This window comes from Lepidochelys kempii, chromosome 5, assembly GCF_965140265.1.
Source record: "Lepidochelys kempii isolate rLepKem1 chromosome 5, rLepKem1.hap2, whole genome shotgun sequence".
NCBI lineage: Eukaryota > Metazoa > Chordata > Testudines > Cheloniidae > Lepidochelys > Lepidochelys kempii.
This window is the reverse complement of record NC_133260.1, coordinates 51,303,785-51,330,975: the sequence shown is the minus strand read 5'-3', so window position 1 is coordinate 51,330,975 and position 27,191 is coordinate 51,303,785. Positions and strand designations below refer to the sequence as shown.

Sequence of the window (27,191 nt, the reverse complement as noted above, 5' to 3'; positions counted from 1 at the left end):
CCGTGAGCAGGATGTTGGGCCGCCGCATGTCTGGCGTCTCGCCGGCTGCTAGGACGAAAGCCGCAGACGAGTCACCTAGGAGACACGTGAGCACCGGTCCAGGGCCTTCCCTGGCCTCCTGGCGCGGCGCACCCTGAGGTCGTCAGCAGCTGCGCCGCCGCCGCCGCTTGTTCTGTTTGTTCGGCTCCCTTTGGCCCGGGTGCGGGGCAGGCGCTGTGCGGGCAGCTAAGTGCCGCGGAGCGTGGGAGGTCCCTGCGGCTGCAGAAGGCTGGGTCGGTTTCCCCTGCGTCGCTCTTCTCCGCTAAGGAGAGGCCTCGGCGGCTGCGCGCCCCAGTCCTGCCCGGTGCCTCCCCCTCCCCCTCGGCGGAAGCGGGTGGTCCGGCGGCCGAAGCGCGCTGTGCCCAGGTGTTTGTGCTGCAGGGTCCCGCGGTCGCTAGTGCCGGGCCCCGGGAGGGGGAGCTCGATCTCCGCCCGAGCCCTGCGGCGGGACCCGACTACAGGGGGAGAAGAAACAATTCTGTCAGCTCGCCCGCCCCAGCGCCCGTCTGGGTCCGTGACAGCAACGGGGAGGGGGCTCTGAGTTCACCGGGATTGGGCCCCTCGCCTGGTGCAGGCGGGGCCCCTGATTAGCCACGGATGGGCCCGTGTACGCTACAGCGACAAGCGAGTCAGGGGAGCTGGTATCGACAGCCAGACTGTGCCCGGACACTGTTCCAGCCAGTGCCAGGGAAAGCTTTACGCTGGGTGCCTCTGTAACCGGGTCACTGCCCTTGGGCAAGGTAGGGCATAACCCAGTTACAGGGTTGCAACCCTGTCCCGCCCACACTACAGCTGGGTTGTAACCGCCCTCGCCCTCCCCCGTCTCCTTTGTAGAGCAGATAGGATGTATTTTTAACCTTGTATTTGCATATACATTTATTTAAATATCACTTAGTAATTCACATAGCTTCAGTTAGAAGACTAGTTAATCTTCAATGGCTACAAATGGTTTAGATTCTTTTCATCAAGAAGGAAAGGATTATTCTTAAGGTCTGTTCCACCACCTTTCAGTTTCAGGTCACTTTCTTTAACGTGGTCATACACTGCGGATGGGAATGATAAAGGTTGATGATGTCAAAAAATTCTTCTAGAAGAAAGATAGTGCCAACTAAAGTAGGTGATTGATAATTAAAAATATTTTTTAAATAAATTGTTTTGGATTATGTGTGTAAATTGGAGCTTTAATCTTGCTACAGCACAAGCACATCTTGGTACAAGTGTGTGTAATTAAATATAATTTTATGATATAGCAATAAGCCATTTCTACCCTTATATATTAATTAGAAACTTAAATGAAGGCGAAAGTGCAAATAATCTTTTGCCTTTTTTCCTATGTTCCTTGTTTTTATGCTGAGTGTAATTACAGTGTTCTCTTGGAATGGTTTAATTTGTTTTTCATACTATATGACAGTTTGTGTTAAATCTGAGGTCAGTTTAAGTACTGATTGCTTTGTATCATCTTTTTTATACCTGAATATTGCTTTTGCCATCATTGTGGCTTAAAGTGAGCCATTTAAAGGAAACCAATTTGAAAGCTATCCTTAAAAATAATAATTAATAATAATAATTTAAAGTACTTCCAAGTACTGCAAGTGCTCCTTAATCTCTGTGCCAGTATTTGTTATCCAGTCACATTTTCCTATACAAAAAGGTTTTTTCCTCTCACTGATGCAGAGTGAAAAATCCATATGAATCAAAGAGATTACTGACTATTAATTCACACAATGCTGTCGAGTGCACAAATTTATCTGGGAAAAAAAAAACAGTTCTGGTAATCTTAGATGTTACTTGTGTGATTAAAAACTACTTGAAGCTTAAAATCAAGTCTGATTTTCTTTTTCCAGTTGATGGTACCCTTTTCACTCAGTGGAACATTTTTAAGCCCTCTGCAAATATGTGTTGGTTTTGTAAAAAGTGTGCAGAGTACTGAGTATGCACGAACCCTCTTGATGGGGATAATATTGATTTAATTAATTCTTATTAGGTTCTTTCAGGCAGGGCTCTGTGTATTGTGCAGCTATAGAACATGTGATGGATTCCACAGAATTGTTCTTTAGAATCTAAATTTTCATTTTAAAAAATGGTTCTAGCCCAGCGGTTGTGAAGATAACCTTGAAAATGTGGACAGAATGTAAACTGTGCAGTGTTGTCGTTGAGTGTACGTACAGTTTGAAAAAGAGCTCTGAGTTATATAAACTTCCCCACCTGTGTCAACGGGCTATTAAATCTAAAACCTAAAGATAAACATTTTAATGTTAGCTTTGTTAGCTATTTCATTACGGATCATCACTGTAGGAGAAACTTCTGGTAAATGTGCGTGACCCACAATCCAAAATCAGTTTCCATATCTCTCCCTTTATCGAAGCCCAACTGTTTTCTACTGAGCTGCCAAAACCTGTTTCTGCTGCGCATGCGCGCACACACACGCACACACTTAAATTTGTGCATTGTAAATACAAAAATGTGCAGCACATCAAACATTCAAAATATCGAGGCAATGTTAAATACATTGAATAATATAAAAATACTGAAGAGGCTATTGTGTTCTTTATTTCATTTTTAACTCATTCTAAACCTTGGCTTTTTACTTAATAAAGGAAGCTGCTCCAGAATTTCCAATGTGCTCCACAAGAGTGCGATGATACAATGTCCTTGCCACGGAATTTAGGTCAAGCTTCTTGTGGTGCATAAGAGGCTTTCATTGTAGAACTTTAGTTAGTGGTGAGCAAGCGAACATTTGTTTATAATTATCAGTACCTCCTAAGGACTTCTAAGAGCTTCTTTTCAAATATTAAAGGGACAAGTTGAATGAGATACTATCTTTTGGACCAACTTCTGTTAGTGAGAGACAAGCATTCAAGCTTACTCTTCAAATATGGCATTTCATTATATTTTCATAAGGGAAAATGATTGGTTGTTACTGAAAATATTCAAGATGTAAATTTATGTATTTGATAGATAATGCCAAGTTATTCAGAGTCAACTGCAGCTGAATATAGAGCAAAAAAGAAGTGAAAAACTGTCTGGCATTAACCTTCATAAATTTGTGTTTTGTCAGGTAACAGATTGGGTGGCATCTTCATTTGATGATTTCTTTGGGAATACAAATACTTCATCTAGTACCCTTCTTGTGAAGTCATCTGGGGAGGCTAATCAGCATCAGAAGAGAAAAGATCATTCCTCTGTGCCAGAAAGTAACAAGAATAAGGTTCTGGCCAGAATCAAGGGAAAGTCATCTTCAATTTGTGATCACTCTAAACAAAATCAAAGCCAGTCTCAAAATGAACCATGGGTGGATAAATACAAACCAGGAACACAGGTATGAGAAGTATTCTAAATGTTAGATGTGGTAAGGGACATAAAATCATTTTTGTGTAACTTATGAATTGTTCTATTTCTGCAAACTAGTCCTACCCAGAGTGCAGTTTCTAAATGTTAGATTGTCTTGCATCACTGTAAAATCTGAATTATTAGTTGACTGTGCCAACTATCTGTAGAGAAGACCTTGAACAAACTCAGGTTTTCACAGCTATTTATCCACAGAACTTGCATTTTTACTGATGCATTTCAAATATGTTAGTGTGTGTATTACCTATTACTCTCGAAATGAAGAACCTTGTGGTATGAACTACTGTGGAGTAGTAAATTAACATTCTTATGCTTTTAAAATAATCCACCTCTGAAATGGCTTTGTTGGTATGTATGTAAATAATAAACAACTGTACTTCAGGGATTGTTTCAGGGCTCATCTTTGATTCTTGGCATTTGGAAAACTGGTGGGGAATTGGAGTTAAAGGAGGGGATTTGTGATGGGTTACTTTCAATTGCTGTGCTTAGGATGTATTTAAATTGTTTAGGGTGGCTAGGTCATTCTCGTATGTAAGCACTGTGTTTGGCATTTTTAGCAACATAAGTACTATTCTTGAACTGTATCAATAAAAGTTAATAAATCAGAGCTTATATGTATTTCTTATATCCTCTCTCATCATTCTAGAATGAGCTTGCTGTACATAAGAAGAAGATTGAAGAAGTTGAAAGCTGGTTAAAAGCTCAAATATTTCAAAGGGAGCCAAAGCAGGTAGTCCATAAATTTTCTTTTTTAAATTTATTTTATTTAATTAAGTTGTAAGAAGTTAAACTTGCAAGTAATCATACAAATGACACGACAGACCTTTTATAGCTTATATAGACTCCACGTCACTGAAATAGAATGAATTATGTGGGGTTCATGGGATTCATTTGGATAAACAGGATGTGTCTTAATGCACAGCTGAAGACAAATCCAAAATTGGCTTAATGGGGTTTGAAGTAAGAGAGAGCCTCTGTATTTTGTTTGGGAGACACTGTGTTTATACATTTAAAGAAAAAATGGACCCATGTGACAGATCACTGCGATCTGAAGGAGCTCATTGTGAGACAAGCATGACACCACAAACAATAAGAAAAGGAGTACTTGTGGCATGTTAGAGACTAACCAATTTATTTGAGCATAAGCTTTCGTGAGCTACAAGCTCACTTAATTGGATGCATACTGTGGAAACTGCAGAAGACATTATATATACAGAGACCATGAAACAATACCTCCTCCCACCCCACTCTCCTGCTGGTGATAGCTTATCTAAAGTGATCACTCTCCTTACAATGTGTATGATAATCAAGTTGGGCCATTTCCAGCACAAATCCAGGTTTTCTCACCCTCCCCCCCCCCCCCCACACACACAAACTCACTCTCCTGCTGGTAATAGCCCATCCAAAGTGACCACTCTCTTTACAATGGTTTCAGAGTAACAGCCCTGTTAGTCTGTATTCGCAAAAAGAAAAGGAGTACTTGTGGCACCTTAGAGACTAACCAGTTTATTTGAGCATAAGCTTTCATGAGCTACAGCTCACTTGTGTAGCTCACGAAAGCTTACGCTCAAATAAATTGGTTAGTCTCTAAGGTGCCACAAGTACTCCTTTTCTCTTTACAATGTGTATGATGATCAAAGTGGGCCATTTCCAGCACAAATCCAGGTTTTCTCGCTCCCCCCCCCCCCCAAAACACACACACACACAAACTCACTCTCCTGCTGGTAATAGCTCATCCAAACTGACCACTCTCCTTACAATGTGTATGATAATCAAGGTGGGCCATTTCCAGCATAAATCCAAGTTTAACCAGAACGTCTGAGGAGGGTGGGGGGGTAGGAAAAAACAAGGGGAAATAGGCTACCACAAACAATGACACTCATTTGAAAATATAACTTCTATTTTAAACTGCTGTGTACAGATGCTCAGAAATGCTTGTCTTGTTGAAAACTGAATATCTTGGAAGTTTAATATAATGCACAAGGTAGTTCGGATTCTATTTTAATATTGAAAGGACTGTGTTCACATTTTAATATCATATAAAATTATTCTAACAATGTAGGCGAGAGCTTTACTTTTCAAACTTACTTATTCTTATATCCCTTCAGAGTCTGTATCCGTAGGAGAAACAAGAACTGGATTCTATTTCTCCTTCAACAGAATTATTTACTAACTTCTGGTCAGTTTACACCTGTACAATCCCATTAAAAGTAATGGGGTTGCACAGGTGTCATGGAAATCCTAATTTATTCTGCAGAACTTCTGTTGACAATATGTTAGTGTGCAGGAACTAAGCTTGAATTATATAATGGCAGATTGATTTTGTAGAACTGGTACTCGTACTTGTAAAAGGATGGCTTTTCTTCATAAACTGAAAACACTGATGAAGAATCATTGAGACACAATTAACATGTAACCCCAGATGTTGTTTCTGATCATTTTTCAGAAAAGAACCAAATTATAAATGTTCTACCGTTGCCTTAGAGGAAATCTCAAAATGAAATGTTTAATACTAAACTGGATGAGCCCTAGACACAGATACAGCAGGGGAACAATTTGACATGGTCAAAGGGATGGTCTCTAGAGAACCTGAAAAAGGCCCTATCCTGTTTTCTTTGTACACCCAACATTCCCATTGAAGCCAAAAGGGAGTTTTGGTAGTTCATGGAATGGAGGACTGGGCCTCTACTAGGTCATTTTCTATTGCATTTTTAAGATTTTTCTGTGAAGGCCCATTTTAAAGCAGGACTGGTGTGCAGCATCCTATTGCGGGGGTCTCAAATTGTATCTCTTATTAGCAAAATAGTATTGCGAACAATGGGTGTTATAATGTAGATTATAATTTTATTTTTCAGAATTATTTCACATTTTATCTATGGTGAAGTGCTACAAGGGATATGAACTTTCAGATTCCGTAACTATGGGCCATTTTGCTCAGTGTTTTAAAATGGCAAGTCCACACCTCTTTTCTTACCATCACAATCCAGAGAAAAATACATAGAATATATTTATGATAAATTGTCATTTCTCCTCTGTCCACTAATTATGTAGCTTTGTATATTCACCAAGTGTGAGTCAGATCATTGAGAGATAACAGGCACATGCATACAAATAGTTACTGATAGTCTTCACAAGGTGGAAACTGAGTGCCTGAGTCTCCAGTTCACTAGATCAGTGCTGTACCAATATATTATTAGAACATTAACTTGACAAAAATATTTTTAACACTGAAAATAGGACTATAAAATTTGTCATATCAGACCAGACCAGTGGTTCAACTAGTCTGGTAATCTGCCTTTGCCAGTTATAAATACTTTAGATCAGTGGTCTCCAAAGTGGGGTGCGCGCACCTTAAGGGGTACGCCAGACGATCCCATGGGGTGCGCGGCAGGAGGAGCACTGCTGGATGGCACTCTGCCGTTTTTTTTCCTTCGGCGGCAGCTCTGCACACCTGCAGCAGGTCTTCCCTTCCGGCGGCACGCCTGCAGCAGGTCTTTCCTCCTTCTTTATATACACACAGAGAATATGAAACAATACCTCCTCCCACCCTAGGAGGAGGTATTGTTTCATATTCTCTGTGTGTATATAAAGTCTGCTGCAGTTTCCACGGTATGCATCCGATGAGGTGAGCTGTAGCTCACGAAAGCTCATGCTCAAATAAATTGGTTAGTCTCTAAGGTGCCACAAGTACTCCTTTTCTTTTTACATCTAAACAGTAACAAAACATTTATATGCATTTGATGAAGATATTTACAAATGGGCTAAACCCCGCATGTTTAGACCCATATTGGTTGGCTCCAATAGGGGGAAGCAGGTATTAGCAATGAACTCTTAAAGAGTTTACTTTTTATACTCTCTAACAAACGAGTGATGTCATTGCCAATTACTGACTTCAGCTAAAAACCAACTGGAGATCGTTCACCCTTATTTCCAGTATTAATCCGGGTAAGATATAGAATCTCCTTTTTCCCTCAAGGCCTTTCCTCCCCATCTTCTGGGTGTGAAACAGTTTTTCTATTGCACCTGGGATTATGTGGGCTTTAACACTGGTGTGAGAGTTGGGTAAGGGCCATGTTGGCTCATTTTAAAACACATTCTCTTTCTGTGATTTTAAAATCATCTGCAGTCACCCTTGGCGGTCAGAGGCCTTCTTTTTAGAAATTTCCCCTTAGCTCATTAGTTATTTGTTGAACCAGAGACGTCCTCCCTATTTTATTCCTTCTGGCCTGATTGCTTCTTTATTTTCAAGACATTCCTTCTACTTGCTAGTCAGGGTCTTTCTTTACAATACACACATTTCCTTAACCAAACTTAAGTTAACTTTAATTCTATACTTCGCCTACATAAGGTAAAACAATTTAAAATTGGTGTGTTGGGTTGGGTTTTTTGTCATTCGTGTTAGAACCTTTACTGACGTGGCCAGATCTACTTAGGCTCTGCATTGGGATCCTTTAGCATCCCTGGTGTACCCATGAGGAGTCCTTTTGACTTTGAGAGTGGATCTCCATGTAGAATTGAGGTTTAAATATTGCATGCAGTGTGTATAAAACTAACCTTTTCCCATTTTAAAAATCAGGTTTTTAATAAAGCAGTGATACAATACTTCAAAAGAATAGAAACCTTAACCCAACATTTCTCCTCTGTCACATTTGAGTCTTGGCTTATAGTGCTCTTTTTGTTACAGGGTGGCTCTGTTTTAGTGTTAACTGGACCCCCCGGTTGTGGAAAGTCTGTAACTATACAAATATTAGCTAAGGAACTTCATGTTCAGGTGCAAGAATGGACCAATCCAATATCTCTAGACTTTAGGAAAGAAGACTTCAAGGATGCTTTTAACTATGGTAATTTCCCCCCAATTATTTTTATAGTTTCTTAACTGTAAAAATTTTTAACACCTCAGAACCATTAAATAAGGAATAACTTTACATTTCTTTCTGAGAGATTTCATGCTAAAAAACATGCTTGGCAAAAAGATTGTTTTATATATTTGTTTGATGTGCAACGTCAAATTAAGGCCAAAATGCAACGTTCTGTTTTTTAGTTTTTGTTTGAAATGTGATTTTTATTTTTATTTTTTTTTAAAAGGTCTGTTCAGCTGGTGGGTGAAATTCACTTCCGTATGGAGGGCCTGTATAATGTCCTTAGCACCATGTAAGCCCTCTAAGTGAGGGCATGGCTACACTTGCAGATGTAGAGCGCTTTGAGTTAAACCAGCCTTTGTAGAGCGCAGTAGGGAAAGTGCTGCAATCTGTCCACACTGACAGCTACAAGCGCACTGGCGTGGCCACATTAGCAGCTCTTGCAGTGGCCACAGAGAGCAGTGCATGTGGTAGCTATCCCAGCATGCAAGTGGCTGCAATATGCTTTTCAAATGGGAGGGGTGGGGTGGAGTGTGACAGGGAGTGTGTTGTGTGTATGTGGGGGGAGAGAGAGTGGGGTTTGGGGGGGCTGAGAGCATGTCAGCATGCTGTCTTGTAAGTTCAGACAGCAGCAAACCCCACCTCCCCTCTCTCTCTCACAGCATTCCACAGTAATGGTTGCTTTGTCTCAGAGCAGATAAGCATGCCGGCTGTCAGAAACGGAGCTTTCAAAGGGCATATCCGCATTCCTACAGCGAGCTTAAAACAATGAGAAGAGTGGCCACTTAAGGGGATTATGGGACATTTCCGGAGGCTGATCAGAGTGCAGTAATGCAACACCTCGTTCACGCTGACGCCTGGGCATTTCAGCCAGTACGCAACAAGCGTTAATCTTCTTGCCGAGGTGGAGTACCAGGAGCGCTCTAGCCGTGGAGTCAGAGCGCTCTATGTGCCTTGCCAGTGTGGACGGGTAGTGAGCTAGGGCATCTGGTGCTGCCTTAGTGCACTCTAACTCGCAAGTGTAGCCAAGCCCTGAGACTTAAATGTATCAGAGGGCCTTTGGCAGACCCGTTGCACTGGAGTCAACTTTATTCTTTAAAAAGAGATTTGGCATATATTTGACAGTAGACTGTTAAATAGTCATTAACAGAAAATATCAAGGGGATATGATGGCTCTTGTATGAATATTTGATATAATATGGTAAAAAAAATTTCATGCATTTTCCTTTTCCAGAATCAAGTTTTCAGATGCTTCCCAGTCAGGCCCAGACTACTCTCTTTCAAGACTTTCTGTTAAGAGCAAATAAGTATAACAAACTTCAGATGCTAGGGGAATCCACAGAGGCAGCTGATAAACTTATTCTCATTGAAGTAAGTAAAAACTCTTGAAATTATTTACTTGTATTACCATAGCACCTAGAGGCCCTCATGATGGACCAGGATCTCCTTGTGCTAGGTGCTAGAGGACAAACAAAGGACAAAAAAAGACACTCCCTTACCCCAGAGAGTTTACGTTCTAAGTATAGGACAGGAGATAAAAGATAATTCAATACAGACAGTACAAAGAAACACTGAAACAGCATTGGTCAGGGTGAAAGGTTGTGGTCCCAGCACAATTAGTATCCTAACCATTGTCATGTTTTTGTAGATATCGCAGCAGAGAGGATGAAGGAGGATAATGAGGGAGCTTTGTGGATGTTTATGGGAGCTTCTCCCGAGCACGAGGGGCAGCACAGGAGGAAGCACAAAGCTGCTTGTTTGAAAATTTAACAAAGGGTGATGGAGGCTGACATCACTGGCCAATTGAAGGCAGGAGTCAACGTGTTGACAGTGAATATGAGATGATATGTAGGATAGGGATAGGCTATCAGAGCCTTGAAAATAAAGACAAGTAGCTTATCTTTGATACAATAGAGAGAAAGGAGCTAGTGGAGGGATATAAAGAGAGAGGAGACATGGTCAAAGCCGCAAGATAGGAAAATGATCTTTGCCGCAGCGTTCTGAATGGATATGAGTGGGGCAAAATTGTATTTGTGAAGGTCAATATAAAATATATTGCAGTAATCAAGTTAGGAGATGAGCACCTGGATGACAGTTTTAGCTATATGGGTGGACATGATAGGTTATGATGAGATTATAGGCCAGAGTGACAGGCAAAATGGTGGTGTTGTCCGCAGTAATTGAGAAAGAAGGTAGCAGAGAGGACTTTGGGGAGGGGAAGATTAAAGAGTTCTATTTTAGATATGTTGATCTTGAAGTTGATGGGTAAACATCTGTAAGGAGATGTTAGAGAGACAGGCTGAGATTTTAGTTAGGGCAGAGAGGTAAAACTGACTGGTAAGCCTAGAGAAAGAGTTCAGTTGAATTTGTGTTCGCAATGAGATTATCAAGAGAAAAGGTGTACAGGGAAGAGACCGGGACCAAGGACAGATGTGTATGGAACCCCCACAGAAATCTAGAGGGATAGAGCCAGAGGGGAGAGAGGTTAAGGAGAAAAGTAAGGGGGGGATGAGAGTGGATGGTGTAAGGGAGATCAGCAAATGGAATGGGGCAAATTGAGGGGTTAGAGGAGGAAAGTAGACAACTAACTTCTGGTCATAGGAGGGAAAGGAAAGATACGATGAAGGGATGGAGAAAGTTACTTCATATTTACCAGTTTCCTCTTGGAAGAAATTGAGATCCCATGCAGAGAAAAGTGGAGGTATGAGGAGGCGTGGGTTTGAGGAGCGGGTCAAAGGTGGCAAAAGGGTGCTATTGAAAGCTGAGATTCATGATCATTTATGTGAACATGATATTAAATGGATACTATGTTTCCAAAGGGTTTTGTATCGCAGACCAGAGTTCTGCAGTCTTCCTTGAAGCTGTATAAGTGGCTTTAGTTATACCCATGTGAGTTGATTGGAAGGCAGAAATTGCTTTAACCTCTGGCCATAGAAGGGAGTGAGTGTGCTACCAAGGGATAGCTCAAGACAATGTTGAAGAGCAGCACTCACACTCGGTTCCCATATATAACTTTAAAGGTAGCCTGAAAAGTGAAATTATTTGTGGTTGTACCCTCTTTTTGCTGTTTTGTGATGTATAAAGAGAGCCTGAAAGATTTGTTTTTTAAAATGCTTTAATTCTGCTTGGTTTTCTCCTTAGAAATATCAAGGATGTAAAGTCTAGTCTTCCTTGTTTTGTTGTGGGACGTTCTTGGAGGGCTAAGACATGTGAGTGTGGATCTTTCACTGTCCTCACTAGAAGGGGCCAGGAGAATAGTCTTTTCTTCCAATTATTTGTTCAACCATTTTTGTTTAACACCTATTTTAATCCATTTTAAACAATCTGAATGAAAATCACCCCTTGTCAATCATGTTTCTCTGGAATGATCATTCTGAGCTCATAAGTCTCCTAGTTCTCTAGTTCTCCAGTTCTCCATAATCTCCAGGATAAACAAAGTAGACAGAATTTGAATTCCTAATTTAAAAAAAAAAAAACCAAGAAAACATTTTTTTGGAAAGCAGGGAAATTTTCAGGCCTCTTAATCCATAATAGTGGTTCTGTGTCCTTTTTCTTCTGCTGCTCTGTTCCTATATTAAGTTTATTTGAAAAATTATTTAACTAGACATTTACGCAGCTTATCTGACCACATGTTGAATTTTGCTTGAAGCCAGTGTGGATTGGAGAAAAACTCTGTTTTCATAGAGGGCTTTAACTTTCAGTCCACTAGCAGAGAACAGATACACTTGAATTACAATACTTCATTTGTTTTCAATAGGATATGCCTAACCAGTTTTATCGTGACCGTGACAGTTTACACGAAATTCTGAGGTGAGTTGTAAGTAATCTGCTTATGGGCTAAAATCGTTAACAACTGCCAGTAAACCAGAGTTTGTGACCCTTGTTATGCTTATTTTGTGTTTTAGGAGGTTTGTGCGGACAAGTAGATGTCCCCTTGTATTTATAATCTCAGACAGTCTGAGTGGAGATAGCAACCAAAAGTTATTATTTCCAAAGGAAATTCAGGAAGAACTGTGTATATCTAGTATTAGGTAAGAGATTATTCACTGCATAAAATTGACCAGAAGGTTAAGTATAGAAGCAATAGTTTAATGAAAATTTTTTCTTATTGAATTTGATAGTTTTAACCCTGTGGCTCCAACAATGATGATGAAAGTTCTTAATCGAATAGCTACAGCAGAAGCAAGTATGGTAAGGCATCAACTGCTTGACTTCCACATGGTGCTAGGATCACAGCAAAACATTGCAGGCTGTTAAATCTAGAATATTAGTTTTTGATCATGTTGTGGTTTCAGCCCTGTTTTCTTGTAATCCGGGGATCAAGCTTTCAGAAGTGGCTTGTTTGCCAAAAGTAGTGACTCTGGATTCGTAGAGAGGGGTCTGGTCTAATTCCTGAGGTGACTTTTGAAAATTCTTCTGTATGCTACAAAAAGCACCTGCTAAAGCATATGAAGCAAATTATTTTCACAGTGGTGATATTGCAGATGGACTCCACGCTGGCAGTAATAGTAGGCCATGGGTATTGTGGTAAACCCAGAACAAACAGCTACAAAAGAGGGGTAGTAATTAGTCCCAGGGGATTAAAAGGCCCCTCCCTATCCACTGAAGAGAGAGAGAACCAAGGGGCAATAAGGTTCAGCTGGAAAAGGGGTTGCTAGGGAACCAATTAAGTTCAGCTGACTCCAACTACTTGGGACCTTTTTAAACCCTCCCCTGGGTGGTAGGAGGGGGGGAGTAGGGAAGTTGCCAGTAGGCTGTTTGCAGCAAGATACCAGACCTTCCTAGTAGGGAGGCTGCACTTGCTCCCCAAAAGGGAAGGAAAACAAGCACAAGGGACTGACTGAGGAGAGGAGTAGCAGGACCCTGTACCAACGATAAGGATTCGCCTTGCCACAAACCTGAGTCTCCAAGGCTAAAAAGGACTGAGCCTACTGAGGCGAACAAGGTATTTTGCCACAGTATGCAGTAAAAATTTGAAAGTTGTTTTTGCAATTATTTTTGCTTTTATCTTTTAGAATGGAGAGAAATTTGCTGTCCCTGAGAAAACCTCTTTAGAATTGATTTGTAAAGGCTGTTCAGGTGATATTAGAAGTGCAATAAACAGTCTTCAGTTTTCGTCTTTGAAAGGTAAATATATAGAACTTAGCTAAAAAATATAGGATAGTATCTAACCAGTTCTGTGGTAGAGACTTTTATTTATTTATTTATTTTTTAAACCCAACTATGCCAACCTTGCAGAAAACCCTCTCCAGATGCACATTGCCGGCAATAGGAGGGAGGAATTATTTTAATACTGTGGTTGAGTGTCTTAGATGCCTTACCTTAATATTAGCATAAGAGCAAGAATTTTTCTTAATATTAGCCAACTAGACTTTGAGTTAATACACAGCTTTGGAGGAAAGGGGGTGGGGGTTAAGATTTTTAAATTATTATGCTCTTTCTTCTTCCTGACTCCTGATGTGTTTTCCTTTTGTTTGCTTTTACCAAGCAAAGCTTTCATTACACACTACTTAATCTGGAAACAGATGTTTGCCCACCCACAGAGCGCAGCTCCCAGTCACCCCCACACCCCAACAGTCCTGCTGAACTGGCCTGGGGAGGGAGATGGAGAGAGTAGCAAGCGATGAGGAGGGAAAGAGGAGCAGTGGGCAGGGCTTCGAAGGAAAGAGGCAGAGCAGGGGATGTGGCCTCAACAAAAGAGGCAGAGCAGGGTGCAGGAGAGGTTCTGTGTCTGGTTTTAACACACTAGAAAGTTGGCCACCCTACCTGCTCCCAGCTCGGAGGGTGATCAAATAATCCGTCAGTGTCCAGTCTTTTGTTGGCTGAGGGAGGGCAATACTAGGCCTGACTAAAGCTAAGGGTTTCCAAGTTTTATTTTAAATGTCATTTACTTAAAGGAGAGAACTTCCAGGAAGTAATGTACTACTTTCTACCACACAGATAACAACCCTTCAGTGACTTTACAGGAACTACAACTCCACATTCGACTCTTCATGGCATCCAGAATTCTGTAACAAATTATTGTAGCAGAAAACAGATCATGCCCATAAAATCGGAATAATAAAATTTGTGAACTAATAGTAATGGAGTTATTGATACATCTGGAAAAAAATAGACAAGGGACAGCAGATAGATAAATAGAAATCTGGCTCTCCTTTATTGTTTGACTATAGAATGTTCACCTGTCACCAAACTGAATCATCTATGTTACTCTTGAGTATTCGAGAATTTGAGTAAGGGGCCTTTTTTTTATGGTTCAGGTCACTGCAGAAGCAGTAGACTGTTGGAAGACACACCGCAAGGACAGAGTCAGTCAGTCTCTCTCTCCCCTTTCCCCATCCAGTTGGACTAGGATGTTGCATAGAAGATTCATATATATGATATATTGATAACTGAATGGAATGTAACTGACCCATCGCAAATATGATTCCTGTGACATGTTAATAAGGAGATAATGTCAAATAGCGTGTCTGGGAGGGATTTTGTACTTGTTCATATATATGAAAGCTTCTATAAAATAATTACCTAAAAAAGCAAGCTAGGTGACTTGGGCACATTTTTTCAAAACTTGAGTGAGTAAGTTTGAGTGCTTAGTTTTTGAGGGGGCTTTCATCTTGACACTGAAACAATTATTTTGTCACTTCGGTATTAGCCTATAGTATAAATGTGGAACAGGACAATGACTTAGGTGCATATGTACCATCAGAATAAATGAGCTTGGTACTTGTGTCCATTACTTATTAATAAATAGGAAACACATTAAAATCTGTGAAATAGAAGACTTATTTGTTTCAAGATGAAAATCAGTCTCTTAATGAATAAGAGGGCTAATATAGTTCTAAAAAGTGACGGTTCAGGGGCTCTCCCTTTTTAGTTCACTAATGTTAATACCTGCTTTATTCTAGTTGTTTTGTTGCTTTGATTGTTAGAGTACTCATCAGAGAACAACTTGTGGTCAAGGAAAAAAGGGAACTCTACATTAAAAAGTAATACAGAAGCATCCAGAACCAAGAAGAAAAAGAAAGCTAAGACCTTAGAAAACCAGGAGATACAAGCTATTGGTGGCAAAGATGCCTCCATCTTTCTTTTCCATGCTTTGGGGAAAATACTTTACTGCAAAAGTAAGAGGACTTTATTTACTTATTATTCATTGTCTAAATAAGAAACAATTAATGATCTGTAGATGGTCACTGGGTTTGCAAAACTATGTCTTAGAATTACCTGTAACTCAACTGTTAGTTTAATCATTAGTGGTAGTGTAAAGAGGTTAGCAGTTGCCAACAGCAATTTGTTTCTCATAGCTTGGACTGTCATTGGCTGTCCACATCCAATGTGTAAATAATGTACACTTCAGAAAAGCTTTACTATGTGAATATACTAAGATTATATGGTTATAATTCCATCCAGTGATTCAGATGTTGTCAAAGCCATGAGGGATAACTGCTGTGGAGCCTTCAGAACTCTGATGAGATAGTTGCCTTGTAATATAAAAACTACTTTTCTATGTGATATGAGATGTGGAGGTGTGCTCCTTGTAGCATCTCCATGTCCTCTTAATGCTGCCTATCTTTTCCTGCTCCTACTGAAGGATCCTGCTACCTTCAATCCACTGCTATTTCCCGAACTATTGCTATTGCTGCTACCTTTTCCTTCCCTTTTTAAGGATTACATTTGCTGGTTCTTCTCTGGGCTGTTACCCTTTTCCCTACCTCCTCGTTACTTTTTCTGCCTTACTACTATTGAGGCTTTTGCTTTCCATACCTGCAGGCTCACTCAAACTTACTTTTTTTTCTGATCTGTACACTTAATGATCTTTCCTTCGTTGCTACCCACTGCAGTTCCCTGCTGCCAGAGTAGCTTTCCTTTACTCTTGGTGGCTCCTCTTTAGCTTTCATGGGAGCAGCTTTGACACTTGCTCATCTCTTGGAGTAGTTTGTCTACTAACATGATAGATCGATTTGACATACCATTTTTAAAAAGCTATAATTTAGTTATTTATTTAACACTTTTATACTGGAGTACCTCCTAGAGATCTAGTTGGTCAGAGCCCGGTTCTGCTAGGTGCTGTACAGACAGAAAATCAAGTCCGTGTCCAAAGGGAATATTAGAAAATGGGGAGACCAGAAAATACTTTCTGCAAGTGGTTGATGACATCACAATTAACCCATAATGAGGGTTGTCAAGCTTTTAAAAAATAATTGCATAATTAATTGTGCTGTTAAACAACATGGTAATAGAATACCATTTATTTAAATATTTGTGGATGTTTTCTACATTTTCACATATATTGATTTCAGTTACAACACAGAATACAAACTATACAGTGCTCACTTTGTTTATTTTTGTTGCAAATATTTGCACTGTGAAAACAAGAGATGGTGTATTTCAATTCACTTAATACATGTCCTGTAGTGCAATCTCTTTATCATTAAAGTTGAATTTATAATGTAGAATTTTGTACAAAAAAAAACTGCACTCAAAAATAAAACATCAAACTTCAGAGCCTACAAGTCCACTCAGTCCTACTTCTTGTTCAGCCAGTTGCTCAGACAAACAAGTTGCAAGATATTTACTTGCCAGATGCGCTAACAATTCATATGTCCCTTCGTGCTTCAACCACCATTCCAGAGGAAATATGTCCATGCTGCTGATGGGTTCTGCTCGATAACTATCCAAAGCAGAGCAGACCGATGCGTGTTCATTTTCATCATCTGAGACAGATGCCACCAGCAGAAGGGTGATTTTCTTTTTTGATCTTTCAGGTTCTGTAGTTTGCACATCAGTGTGTTCTTTTTCTAAGACTTCCAAAAGCATGCTCCGCACCTCATCCCTCTCAGATTTTGGGCAGCACTTCAGATTCTTAAACCTTGGGTTGAGTGCTGTACCTATCTTTAGAAATTTCACTTTATCTTCTTTGCATTTTGTCAAAATCAACCTTCTGCTGGTGGCATCTGACTCAGATGATGAAAATGAACGTGCATCAGTCTGCTCTGATGTGGATCTGCTTTGGATCGTTATCGAGTAGAACCGCCCCTCGCAGCTCCCATTGGCCAGGAATGGGGAACCGCAGCCAATGGGAGCTTCGGGGGAGGTAGCCACAGGTGAGGGCAGCAGGTGGAGCCCTCTGCCCCCCCTTTCTGCAGGGGCCACAGGGATGTGGTGCTGGCTGCTTCCAGAAGCCGCACGGGGCCAGCACAGGCAGGCAGGGAGCCTGCCCTGGCCCCACTGTGCGCTGCTGCCACCCCGGAGCCAGTCCAAGTAAGCAGCACCGAGCCAGAGCCTGCACCCCAACCTCCTGCCCTGACCTCCCTGCTGCACCCTGCCTGAACCCCCTTCTGCACTCTGCATCCCCTCCTCCACCCCAGCTCCCTTCCCTGAGCCCTCTTGTACTCCCCACACCCCTCCTCTGCCCCAACCCCTTGCCCTGAGCCCCTTCCTGCACACTGCACCCCTGCCCAGCCCTACATTCATGGCTCCGCATGCAATTTCCCCACCCAGATGTGCCCCTTGGGCCAAAAAGTTTGTCCATCCCTGCTCTAGGCTTTTCCTAGCAATTAAGAACCAATGCAGTAACCAATAGGAAAATAAGACTTCATTCTCAGTATTCTAATAAGCTGATAATTGCATCTTATTATCATTATACATCTCTAGCATTACCCCCCACCCCTTCTTTCCCAGCATAAGTTTAAATATAAAATATAAGGCTTGATTTTATTCCTCATTTTTTTTATTAATGTTCAGTACAAACATAAAAACAATGCTATGTTTAATATTAAAGACTGTGGGACTATTTAAATTGCTTATAGGAGAACCTCTATCTGATTCAGAATTTCCTCGGTTACCTTCTCACCTATCTGAATATGACAGAGACACCTTACTTGTTCAACCTGAGGTAAAGGCCTTTGTTAATCATTTGATATCAATTAATAAGACTTACTGGTATTGATGCAATTTGATGGACTCAGCACTTTTGTCATTTAGTGTGTATATAATTATAAATAAAATATATGTATTTAATAACATTACATGACACTTCTCTTTGTGCAGAACATAGACTAATTTGTGTATTTTTATTTTTTTTTAATTAAATAGGATATTGTAGAAAAGTGTCACATGCCTGGGGACCTATTTAATTTATATCTTCACCAAAACTATGTAGATTTTTTCACTGATATAGACGATCTTGTGAGAGCCAGTGAATACTTGAGTACTGCTGACTTCCTCTGTAGTAACTGGAATGTAAGTTTGATTCATTTTCACTCTTAATTTTCATATCCTGCAGCCACATATCTGTGCATTCTTACTGATGTATAGTAAAATAAAATAACATAAGTTTTTACATTTTAGTTTATCTATAGCTATTCAAGTCTGTCTCCCGAGGGTGTAGGCATAATTGTTACTGTATCCTAAAATATGTGTACATGTTAACCAGCTGTACACATTTTTGGTATGCTTTGTAATAATATTTCCTACAACATACAATAGTGTGTACAAAATACTTGCCTGACGTGCTGTCCTTTTCGGTTTATGTTGAATGCATTTTAAAAATTGGTTCAGAGAATATGCCTTTCACTTGAAATAACTAAGCCTGTTTATGCTTTCATCCTTTAATGAGTGTTCCAAACATGGATGAGTAGCTGCAAATTTACAGGAATATTTACTCACCTTTATAGTCTTCCACAGTGACTCAGCAAATTTCACAATTTGCATAATATGTTTTGTTTTAGTCACGACCTACACTCAGAGAATACAGTGCATCTGTGGCCACAAGAGGTGTGATACATTCAAATACTGCTAGAGCTTTTGCCCATTGCCAAGGAGGAATGGGTTTTCGGCCTTTTCATAAACCCCAATGGTTCCTAATCAATAAAAAGGTAAATACTTCCCATTTAAGGTACTTTTGTTTAAATTTGGAAATGTAACTGCTGTGATTTGTAGTGTTGTTTATGAGACTATTCATGTTAGAAACAGTATACTAAACAAATATAGAAGTGTATGCGAATACTTTTTTTTAATCAGTTTTCAGATGTGTTAGGGGGCTTATTCCTTCACCCACTTACTTCCCTAGTCCTTCTCACATGAACAGAGAGCAGCAACAATACCCAAAGTCCAAAGGTGCAAACAATTCGATGTTTATTGGGGTGAACTTCCAGCAAGCATGATTCTAGTTTCCTTCCTTAGTGTCCCCCTTCCCAGCTCTGAAACCACAGAGCCTTACACCTGTGTCCCTGTTCCCATTCCTGCCCTTAGCCAAACATGATTCCAATTTCTCCACCCCCATTCCCTGTTCCCATTTCCCCCACCCACACACCCACCCACTCACTTCCTGATTGACTGCAGACTATATAGTAAAACTTGAGTTCTGCTTAGCTATACCTTTACCAATCATTTTCCTGAAATTTAACTAACCAATCCTAACATATTATAACATGATTATGTAACCAATTATATTCCACCACCTTAATTAGTTTACACCCAGCAAAATTAATTATACAGCAGACAGAAACAATCACAGAACCAGACAGAGATTATACAGACAAACAATAGCAAAGTGGGAACTATAATGACAAAACAATACAGAAGTGTGGATTTCACATCCCAGCTATTGATAAGTGAGTTCTTGCCAGACAGGATGTTATCGAACTAAGTTTCCTTTTACATCTTCGAGGCCCTCCCTTTCTCTGGAGGCGATAGGAATACGCTCCTGTCCTGATAATGCCTAACAGCCCAATAGCACCTTTCAATGTGACTAGTTTGGAATGTGAGGATGTGACCGGTCACTTCCCAGCTTATGGCTGCCTCTGTTGCTTAGCCAAAGGCCTTAGCCTAAGAACAGGGCCTCAGAGTGTCACAGTAAGAGAAGGACCTTACACCAGCAGACAGTGATTTTGATTCTTTTATACCTCTATAACTAGCCAAGTGATAAGAATACACCTAAATTCTTAGAGTACAGGCCTTTACAGACAGGCCGGAATATCTATATCCTAACAATATGGACTTATTTTCTACTAATTAGAAAATAACTAGAGGTCCCAGAAAACAGCCTGTTTTCCACCCAAAATGAATATATTTCTGAGATCCTTGAAATTCAAATTCATACAGTACAAAATTAGTGCAAAAGAAATATAATGAAGTCTGTTGTAAATGAAATCAAACTCATGCCCCTTAAGCTGTCTTAGTCTGATTTGTAAGATGGACAATTTTTGATTCCCTTACTATTGCCTTGCCTTATGTGTTTGTGATAAACAGCTCAACTATAAGATTACAAGGCTCTTGAAAAAAATTTGTACTTCATTTAAAAGGTGCCTTATTCTGTCTGAAAAGTGTGAACGAGGCATCCTGTAATTCAGTTATAAGAATCCTCAGGAAACTTGCAAGAGAAACACAAGACAGATTTGAAGGAAATAAAATTAATAATGTTTTGGTTTTTTTTTTTTAATTAAACCTGGTTGCTTATCTTTTGTCTGAACCCTCACCCCTTAATGGCTGTTTGAAGAACAGTCCAGTAGGCTAGGGCAAGGCTTATTATGCTGTTTTGTATGATGTGGAATGTTCGGGTGAACATTCATTACTGTTTTTAACATATCGTGGTAACCTACATAATTATACTGACAAAATAACAAAGCTTTCAGGTAGTATGTTTTCTCACTTGTGGGTTTTGTTTTTGTTTTTTTCCCCCAACCTTTTACAGTATCAAGAAAACTGCCTTGCTGCAAAATCTCTGTTTTCAAGTTTCTGTTTATCACCTTTATGCCTTCAAACCCAGCTGTTGCCTTTTCTTGCCATGCTGACAAATCCAATGAGAAACCCAGGTAGTATAAACATAACTTTTTTGTTTTAAATTAAAAAATAAGTTTAAATTTCTATCCATAGTACATATGGAAGGTTCTTGTGAGCCAAAATCAGAACACAGTCTGCAGTGTTGCCTAGATAAGAAAACAGCACATTGTGGAATAAATAGGTATGTGTAAGACTTCCAGATCTATTTTTAGCAACATCATTTCAAGCCCACAATGCTTTATTGGCTTAATGTTACTTAAAAGATATTTTAAAAATATTATTTTACACCAAAAGAATTAAAACAAACCTTAATATACATGTGAGAGACAGTTTGTTTTCAGTGCACCATAAATACACATGGTGCTTTACATATACGCAAGACAATGACCCTGTGCTGAAAAGTCTCTAATTGAAGAGCCCAATCCTTCTCCTTGTTTGTATTCCTTCTGATTTCAAGCATTAGGGAGTAACATTTTGCAGGATAGGGTTCTATATGTCCCGATCTGTTTCACAATTTAGGTCCCACTCAAATACATAGTAATTACTTGGACTGTAAGCCATTTGGGAGACAGACCATCTTTTTGTATTGTTCATGCAAAGCCTGGCACAATGGGATCCTGATCCATGACTGGGGGTCCTCGGTGTTACGTATATCCATATATAATATATAAAGTGATAAATACTAAATTATTTTGGTTCTTCATAGTACTTGTCAATGTTCTACATTTTCTGAGCTATGTCAATTAAACATGGACCGATTTAACAGAAGATACTGAATTCTCTGTAAGAGAGGCCAATAAATACGTTTAACTAGGTTAAATCCTGCTGTCCCTTTTACTTCAGATATTTCTGGAAGACTCATATACCTCAGTCATTCACTTTAATTTAAAAAGTTGTATCACTGTGTAAAATAGTAATGTAGATACAGAACTGCCACCGGGATCACCATATAGCAACAAAATTTTATATTAGTTTGAGTCCAGTATACTTCCCTGTGTGAGTAAGGGGTTATAGATATATCCCAAATGTTCTTAAATGACAGGATATTTGGGTCTCTTTCTTGTGTTGAGGTAATGCACATAGCCATAAACAAGGTGACTCATTTGAACAGGAGTTCCTTGCTTTTGTATGGCATCTCCAGATTACGTATTGCTATTGAGGTTTTGTACTGCAACCTAATCCTTAATCCAGTTCACTTCATATGGCAGGGGTCGGCAACCTACGGCACGCGTGCCAAAGGCGGCATGCGAGCTGATTTTTAGTGGCACTCTGCTGCCAGCTGGGGTCCTGGCCGTCGGCCCCGCTCATCCCGCTGCCGGCCTGGGTGGACGGAACCCCAGGCTGGCAGCGGGCTGAGCAGGGCCGGTGGCCGGGACCCCAGGTCAGCAGCCGGGACTCCAGACTGACAGCGGGATGAGTGGCTCAGCCTGCTGCCAGTCTGGGGGTCCGTCTGCCGGCTCCTGCCAGCTGGGGTCCTGGCTGCCGGTCTGGGGTTTCGTTGGGGGAGCCCTGTAAATGTAAAATTATTACTGGCACATGAAACCTTAAATTAATGAAGTCTTGGCATGCCACTTCTCAAAGGTTGCCAACCCCTGTCATATGGAAGACACTGTTAGTTTTTCCCAATGAGATATATATTTTGATTGCTTTCATTGCACCTCTGCATTCTTTGACAGTACTTCCATTTACTAGTGGATAAGCCAAAAGGCTGAAGGCAGAGTATCTTATCGAAGTGCAGAAATCTGATTATACTATAATAGGAAATCAGAGAGGGTCATGATATTGCTGTTTATAGTAGAAGTTTAGCTGCCCACTTTATTTGAGGTTTAGACAAAATAAGTTGTATCTTCAACAATTCCATTTTTTCATTTTCTGGCAGGTTTAGGAAATGTGTTTTTTCTTCCATTTGTATGGAGAGTATGGGAAATATGAGGCCACTCAGTTCAGGAAGTTGATGGCAATCTCAGTCATTTTATTTAGAATAAAATTATTTGTGACATATCACAAAGGTCATTGTTTGGACAACAGGATCCACTTATTAGATATTGAACTAGATACCTTTAAGCATACATAAACCTGAGATAAGGCCCTTCCAGTTTCAAGATGAATTCATCCTGAAGGCTATCTGAATTGGTTACTATAACATAATTACAGATGCATGCATAGGATGATAAATCCCAGCCAGTTTATTCATTGCTAGTCCCTAATTTGATAGGTGTATGGCATAATACATTGTAAAAATTCATAACAGTATAACTTTAACTACTATACCAAAAAATCTTGCAGACATTTACAAGATTAGTGAATTACATTTTTATTTTTCTTGTGTGCTTTATTTTATGTGCATTATGACCAGTCCAAGGTGACAGTGATTCTATCTTTATTCTCAGCTCAGATTGCCTTTATCCAGGATGTTGGAAGGCTTCCCTTGAAGAGACACTTTAGAGGGTAAACTTAAATCTTATTTGTGTTAGAAAAGTCCCATTCATGTTTATACATTGAAAATCAAAGATATTCTACAGTGCATCATCTTTCCTGCACAACATCTCCAAGATCAGCAAGGAAATACCTCTTCACACTGGCAAAACAGTCTCTCCAGCTCTCATCATCTCCTGCCTTGGCTACTGCAACCTCCTCCTCTCTGGCCTTGATGTCTACAACCTGCCACCACTCAAATTCATTCCAAATACTGCTGTTAAGATCATCTTGCTGGCTTGTCACTCTGACTATATCCTCTCCCCATTGGCTTCCTCTCTTCCACTGCATCAAATGCAACCTTGTGCTGTGCCTACTACCATGGGGACGTGACCTGGTTGAGGCTTGTGTGTTACTAAATGTTAAATGAGTACAAATTAACTTACGAAAGCCAAAAAGAAGAGTAAAAATTATTCTGTCCTTTTACTCCTCACATACTATGAGATCACCCCTGACATTTTGACACAGCGCTATATTAAGTGTAATATTAGATGAGCGAGAAAGATGATATAAAACAAAAACTATTCTTATCTTCTTTGAAACAGTTATACATTTATAAAATTATGATCTATTGAGAAAGTGATTTCAAAGTATTCCTATTACTTTGAAGTTAAAAACATTTTTTTAATCATGGAATTTTATACTATTGCTGTGTGAATATTTGGGAACTATTTTTGAATATAAAATAGGCATAAGTTAATTTATAGCAGGCTTATTATTTGTACTATATATGCAGTTATGAATTTCCATTGTCTGTGTTCTAAAAATCCTTGCATAAGGGAGACAAATTGATAGTCACAGGGACCAAAATCCTACTTATCCACAGAACATGTAGAGCTCAGACAGTGACACTGCAGCCTATCCCATACTTTGAGATCATTGGGCCTCAACTAAAGGACCTATTTCTGACAGTTAAGTTTCCATAACCTCTCAGTCCTTGATCTCTGAGACCAGCAGTTTTAAATGTGATGTGTTGGTGATTTTTTTTTGGTTTTGGGGGAATTTTTTTTGGTGATATGTGAACTTGATCACAAGAAACTGGAAAGAGATTATTAAATCACTTGACCTATCAAACTGTTGATCACTGAACAGATCAGATGGTTATGACTTTGACCCTCTACCTACTTTAACTGAATTTAAAATAGTGACTCTGAAGTGAAAGCGTCTATTCCCATGTTTCCCAAGAAATGTAATTTTAGAAATAAAAGCCATTTAACTTAAATAGATTACGGGAAAAGCACCCTTGCATTCCCACTGACTGATTAAAAATTGAGAAATGCACTAGTCTCACATTATTTTTTAGACTTCTCTATGGAATGTCTCTGTCTGAAGCAGACTTTTAAGAGTGTGATAATCCATTAATACCTGCATTATTGGGTATTGCTGTAGTATTTTGAGACGGGTTTCACCTGCAGGACCACTTCCTCTTGAGGGGAAGAAAAAATTTCAGGTTATAGCTCATTAAGTATTTTTGGAGATGGGGTAAGGGGAAAAACATTGGTTTACCATTTTAATGCCATTAAATACATTAATATATATTAGTAATGCTCTGTTAAGTATTGTTGGAGCCTTGTTGGTCTCAGGATATGAGAGATACAAAGTGAGTGAGGTAATACGTTTTATTGGACCAATTTCTGTTGGTGGGAGACAAACTTTTCGTCTCTTCCACCAACAGAAGTTGGTCCAATAAAAGAGATTGCCTCACCCACCTTGTATGTCCCATGAAATATATTGACACTGGTAAAGCATTTGGTACTGTCATGAAATTCTAACATAAGAACGGCCATACTGGGTCAGACCAAAGGTCTATCTAACCCAGTATCCTGTCTGCCAACAGTAGCCAATGCCAGGTGCTTCAGAGGGAATGAACAGAACAGATAATAAAGTGATCCATCCCATTTTGTCCATTCACAGCATCTGGCAAACAGAGGCTAGGGACACCATCCCTGCTCATCCTGGCTAATAGCCACTGATGGACCTATCCTCCATGAATTTATCTAGTTTTTTTTTAACTCCATTATAATCCTGGGTCTTCACAACATCCTCTGGCAAAACATTCCACAGATTGATGGTGTGTTGTGTGAAGAAATACTTCCTTTTATTTGTTTTAAATCTGCTGCCTATTAATTCCATGTGTTGACCCCTAATTCTTGTGTTATGAGAAGGTCCCAGTCTTAATCTCTCTTCATATGGAAGCTGTTCCATGCCCCTAATCATTTTTGTTGCCCTTTTCTGAACCTTTTCCAATTTCAATATCTCTTTTGAGATGGGGCGACCACATCTGCATGCAATATTCAACATTATTGAATACCATGGATTTATAGCGGGGCAATATGATATTGTCTGAACCTAAAAAGAAAACTAATTCATGTTGCCTAGGATAGGACCACTGTCATGGGTAAAGACTGTAAACAAAGAGTTAATATATATTAGTTTATCAGTTGGAAGTGTCTAGTGGGTTACTATGGGGATAAGCATTAGGACCAGTCCTGTCAACATTTTTAATTATCTGGAAGAGGTAAAAAAAATCATGTTTCACCAATTAATATCATCTCCAGTTTCCATTAAGGTGAACACCAATCATGACATTGTAGTAATACAAAGAGACCTAGATTAGAAACATGATCAGAAAAGCAAAATGAGAAATAGTAATCTTTTCCTTCCCCCTTTCTGATCTTTTATACTGTAATTCCGTAAGGGGCAGGGAACAATGCCATCTTCTGTGTTTGGAAAGTGTCTAGCACACTGTACGCACTTGTAGAAATAAATAATTCAACTTGTAACAGTTTACATTTTTAGGCAAAGTAATCCAACCACAAATGCGTCATGGCAGAGAAAAATCTAAAGCACTAAGGCTAAAAGAGACTTAAGGGGTGAAGCAGCAAATGTAGCAATGTGATATCCTTTAAAACCAGCTATTTGTAGTTTTGAGCTGCATACGCAAATGCAGCACTTAAAGAGCAAGGAGCAAGTACTCCTATACAGCTCTGCTGTAAGTGCGCTTGCAATGTTGTGTTTAGTTTTGGGGGGCAAATTTCTGTAACTGGAGGATGCACAAAGAAGAGCAATACAAATTATTAGAAGTACTGATTTAGAAAGGAGGAGAATGTATATTTTAGCTATGGTTATAACAATGCAAATATTTTGAAAGCTGTAAATACCAAAGAAGAAAAAGGATTATTTGGTGTGATAGATACATGGGTGACTTATTCCATTTCAACTTCCATGATCTTGTGAAAGAGAGTGCTTCATTTTATTTTTTCTCGTTACTGATGGTTATTATGATTTTGCAGGTTAAAGCTTGAAACTCTTACAGATAAAGATCTTGGTATGCCAGGCTTTGAAAATATTGATGAAGGGGACCTTTCTGCCACACAGCCTCTGGAGGTGCTAGTCCAGTTGGAGAAAAACCAAATAAATGAGACTGAGCCAGATGAATTTCCTCTTACTTCCAGCCAGGCTAGTGGAAGCGAACTACCAGGTAGTCAACCCCAGCCTATTACAGCACAAGCAATCATGGAGGAAGATGAATTAAAAATAGATGAATATGATAGCAACTGAGTGCAACAAAATGGCAGTGGCATTGGTCTAACATTGTTTAACGGAATTTTTTTTTACTTTGTGGTAAAAGTCTCTTCCTTAACTAGATTGTAACAAACAAATGATGTATTAAAGCGTGGACCAATTCTA

The 27,191-nt window shown here is 39.7% G+C and overlaps 2 protein-coding genes across 10 annotated transcripts in view; one reads left to right on the top strand and one right to left on the bottom strand.

Moving 5' to 3' along the window:
* The window catches only part of AK6 (adenylate kinase 6), a 35,658-nt gene that overhangs the window by 6,134 nt on the left and 2,333 nt on the right, over positions 1-27,191 (bottom strand). The window contains exon 1 of one of the 3 annotated variants that reach the window (XM_073344348.1): positions 1-343. The exons of 1 other annotated variant lie outside the window; for it this stretch is intronic. In XM_073344348.1, coding sequence (XP_073200449.1) covers positions 1-28 — 28 coding nt within the window. In that variant the 5' untranslated portion in view covers positions 29-343. Of the gene's footprint in view, positions 344-27,191 lie in introns of those variants that run through there. One more of the 3 variants, XM_073344350.1, reaches the window with a different exon arrangement.
* RAD17 (RAD17 checkpoint clamp loader component) lies at positions 79-27,191 on the top strand. 7 transcript variants are annotated; one of them, XM_073344336.1, is made up of 17 exons: positions 79-405; positions 1,051-1,152; positions 3,098-3,358; positions 4,034-4,117; positions 8,072-8,228; positions 9,481-9,617; positions 12,004-12,056; positions 12,152-12,277; positions 12,368-12,437; positions 13,262-13,373; positions 15,176-15,367; positions 18,074-18,138; positions 18,339-18,485; positions 18,974-19,120; positions 20,938-21,058; positions 23,417-23,474; positions 26,795-27,191. In XM_073344336.1, exons 2-17 carry the CDS (start codon positions 1,108-1,110, stop codon positions 27,060-27,062), a joined length of 2,043 nt encoding a protein of 680 aa, XP_073200437.1. In that variant the 5' UTR covers positions 79-405; positions 1,051-1,107; the 3' UTR covers positions 27,063-27,191. The 7 variants fall into 7 exon arrangements, with proteins under 7 accessions (XP_073200437.1, XP_073200438.1, XP_073200436.1 ...); XM_073344337.1 differs by having other exon boundaries at positions 80-405; positions 18,053-18,138; positions 23,422-23,474; positions 26,795-26,884; XM_073344335.1 differs by having other exon boundaries at positions 94-272; positions 18,053-18,138.

Excerpts from the sequence above, each read along its gene's own strand:
- RAD17 (XM_073344335.1), top strand. The coding sequence starts at position 1,108 with ATGATGTCAAAAAATTCTTCTAGAAGAAAGATAGTGCCAACTAAA. Across the intron at positions 1,153-3,097 it reads GAAAGATAGTGCCAACTAAA|GTAACAGATTGGGTGGCATC; the intron begins GTAGGTGATTGA and ends GTGTTTTGTCAG. Across the intron at positions 23,475-26,794 it reads TTGAAGAGACACTTTAGAGG|GTTAAAGCTTGAAACTCTTA; the intron begins GTAAACTTAAAT and ends ATGATTTTGCAG.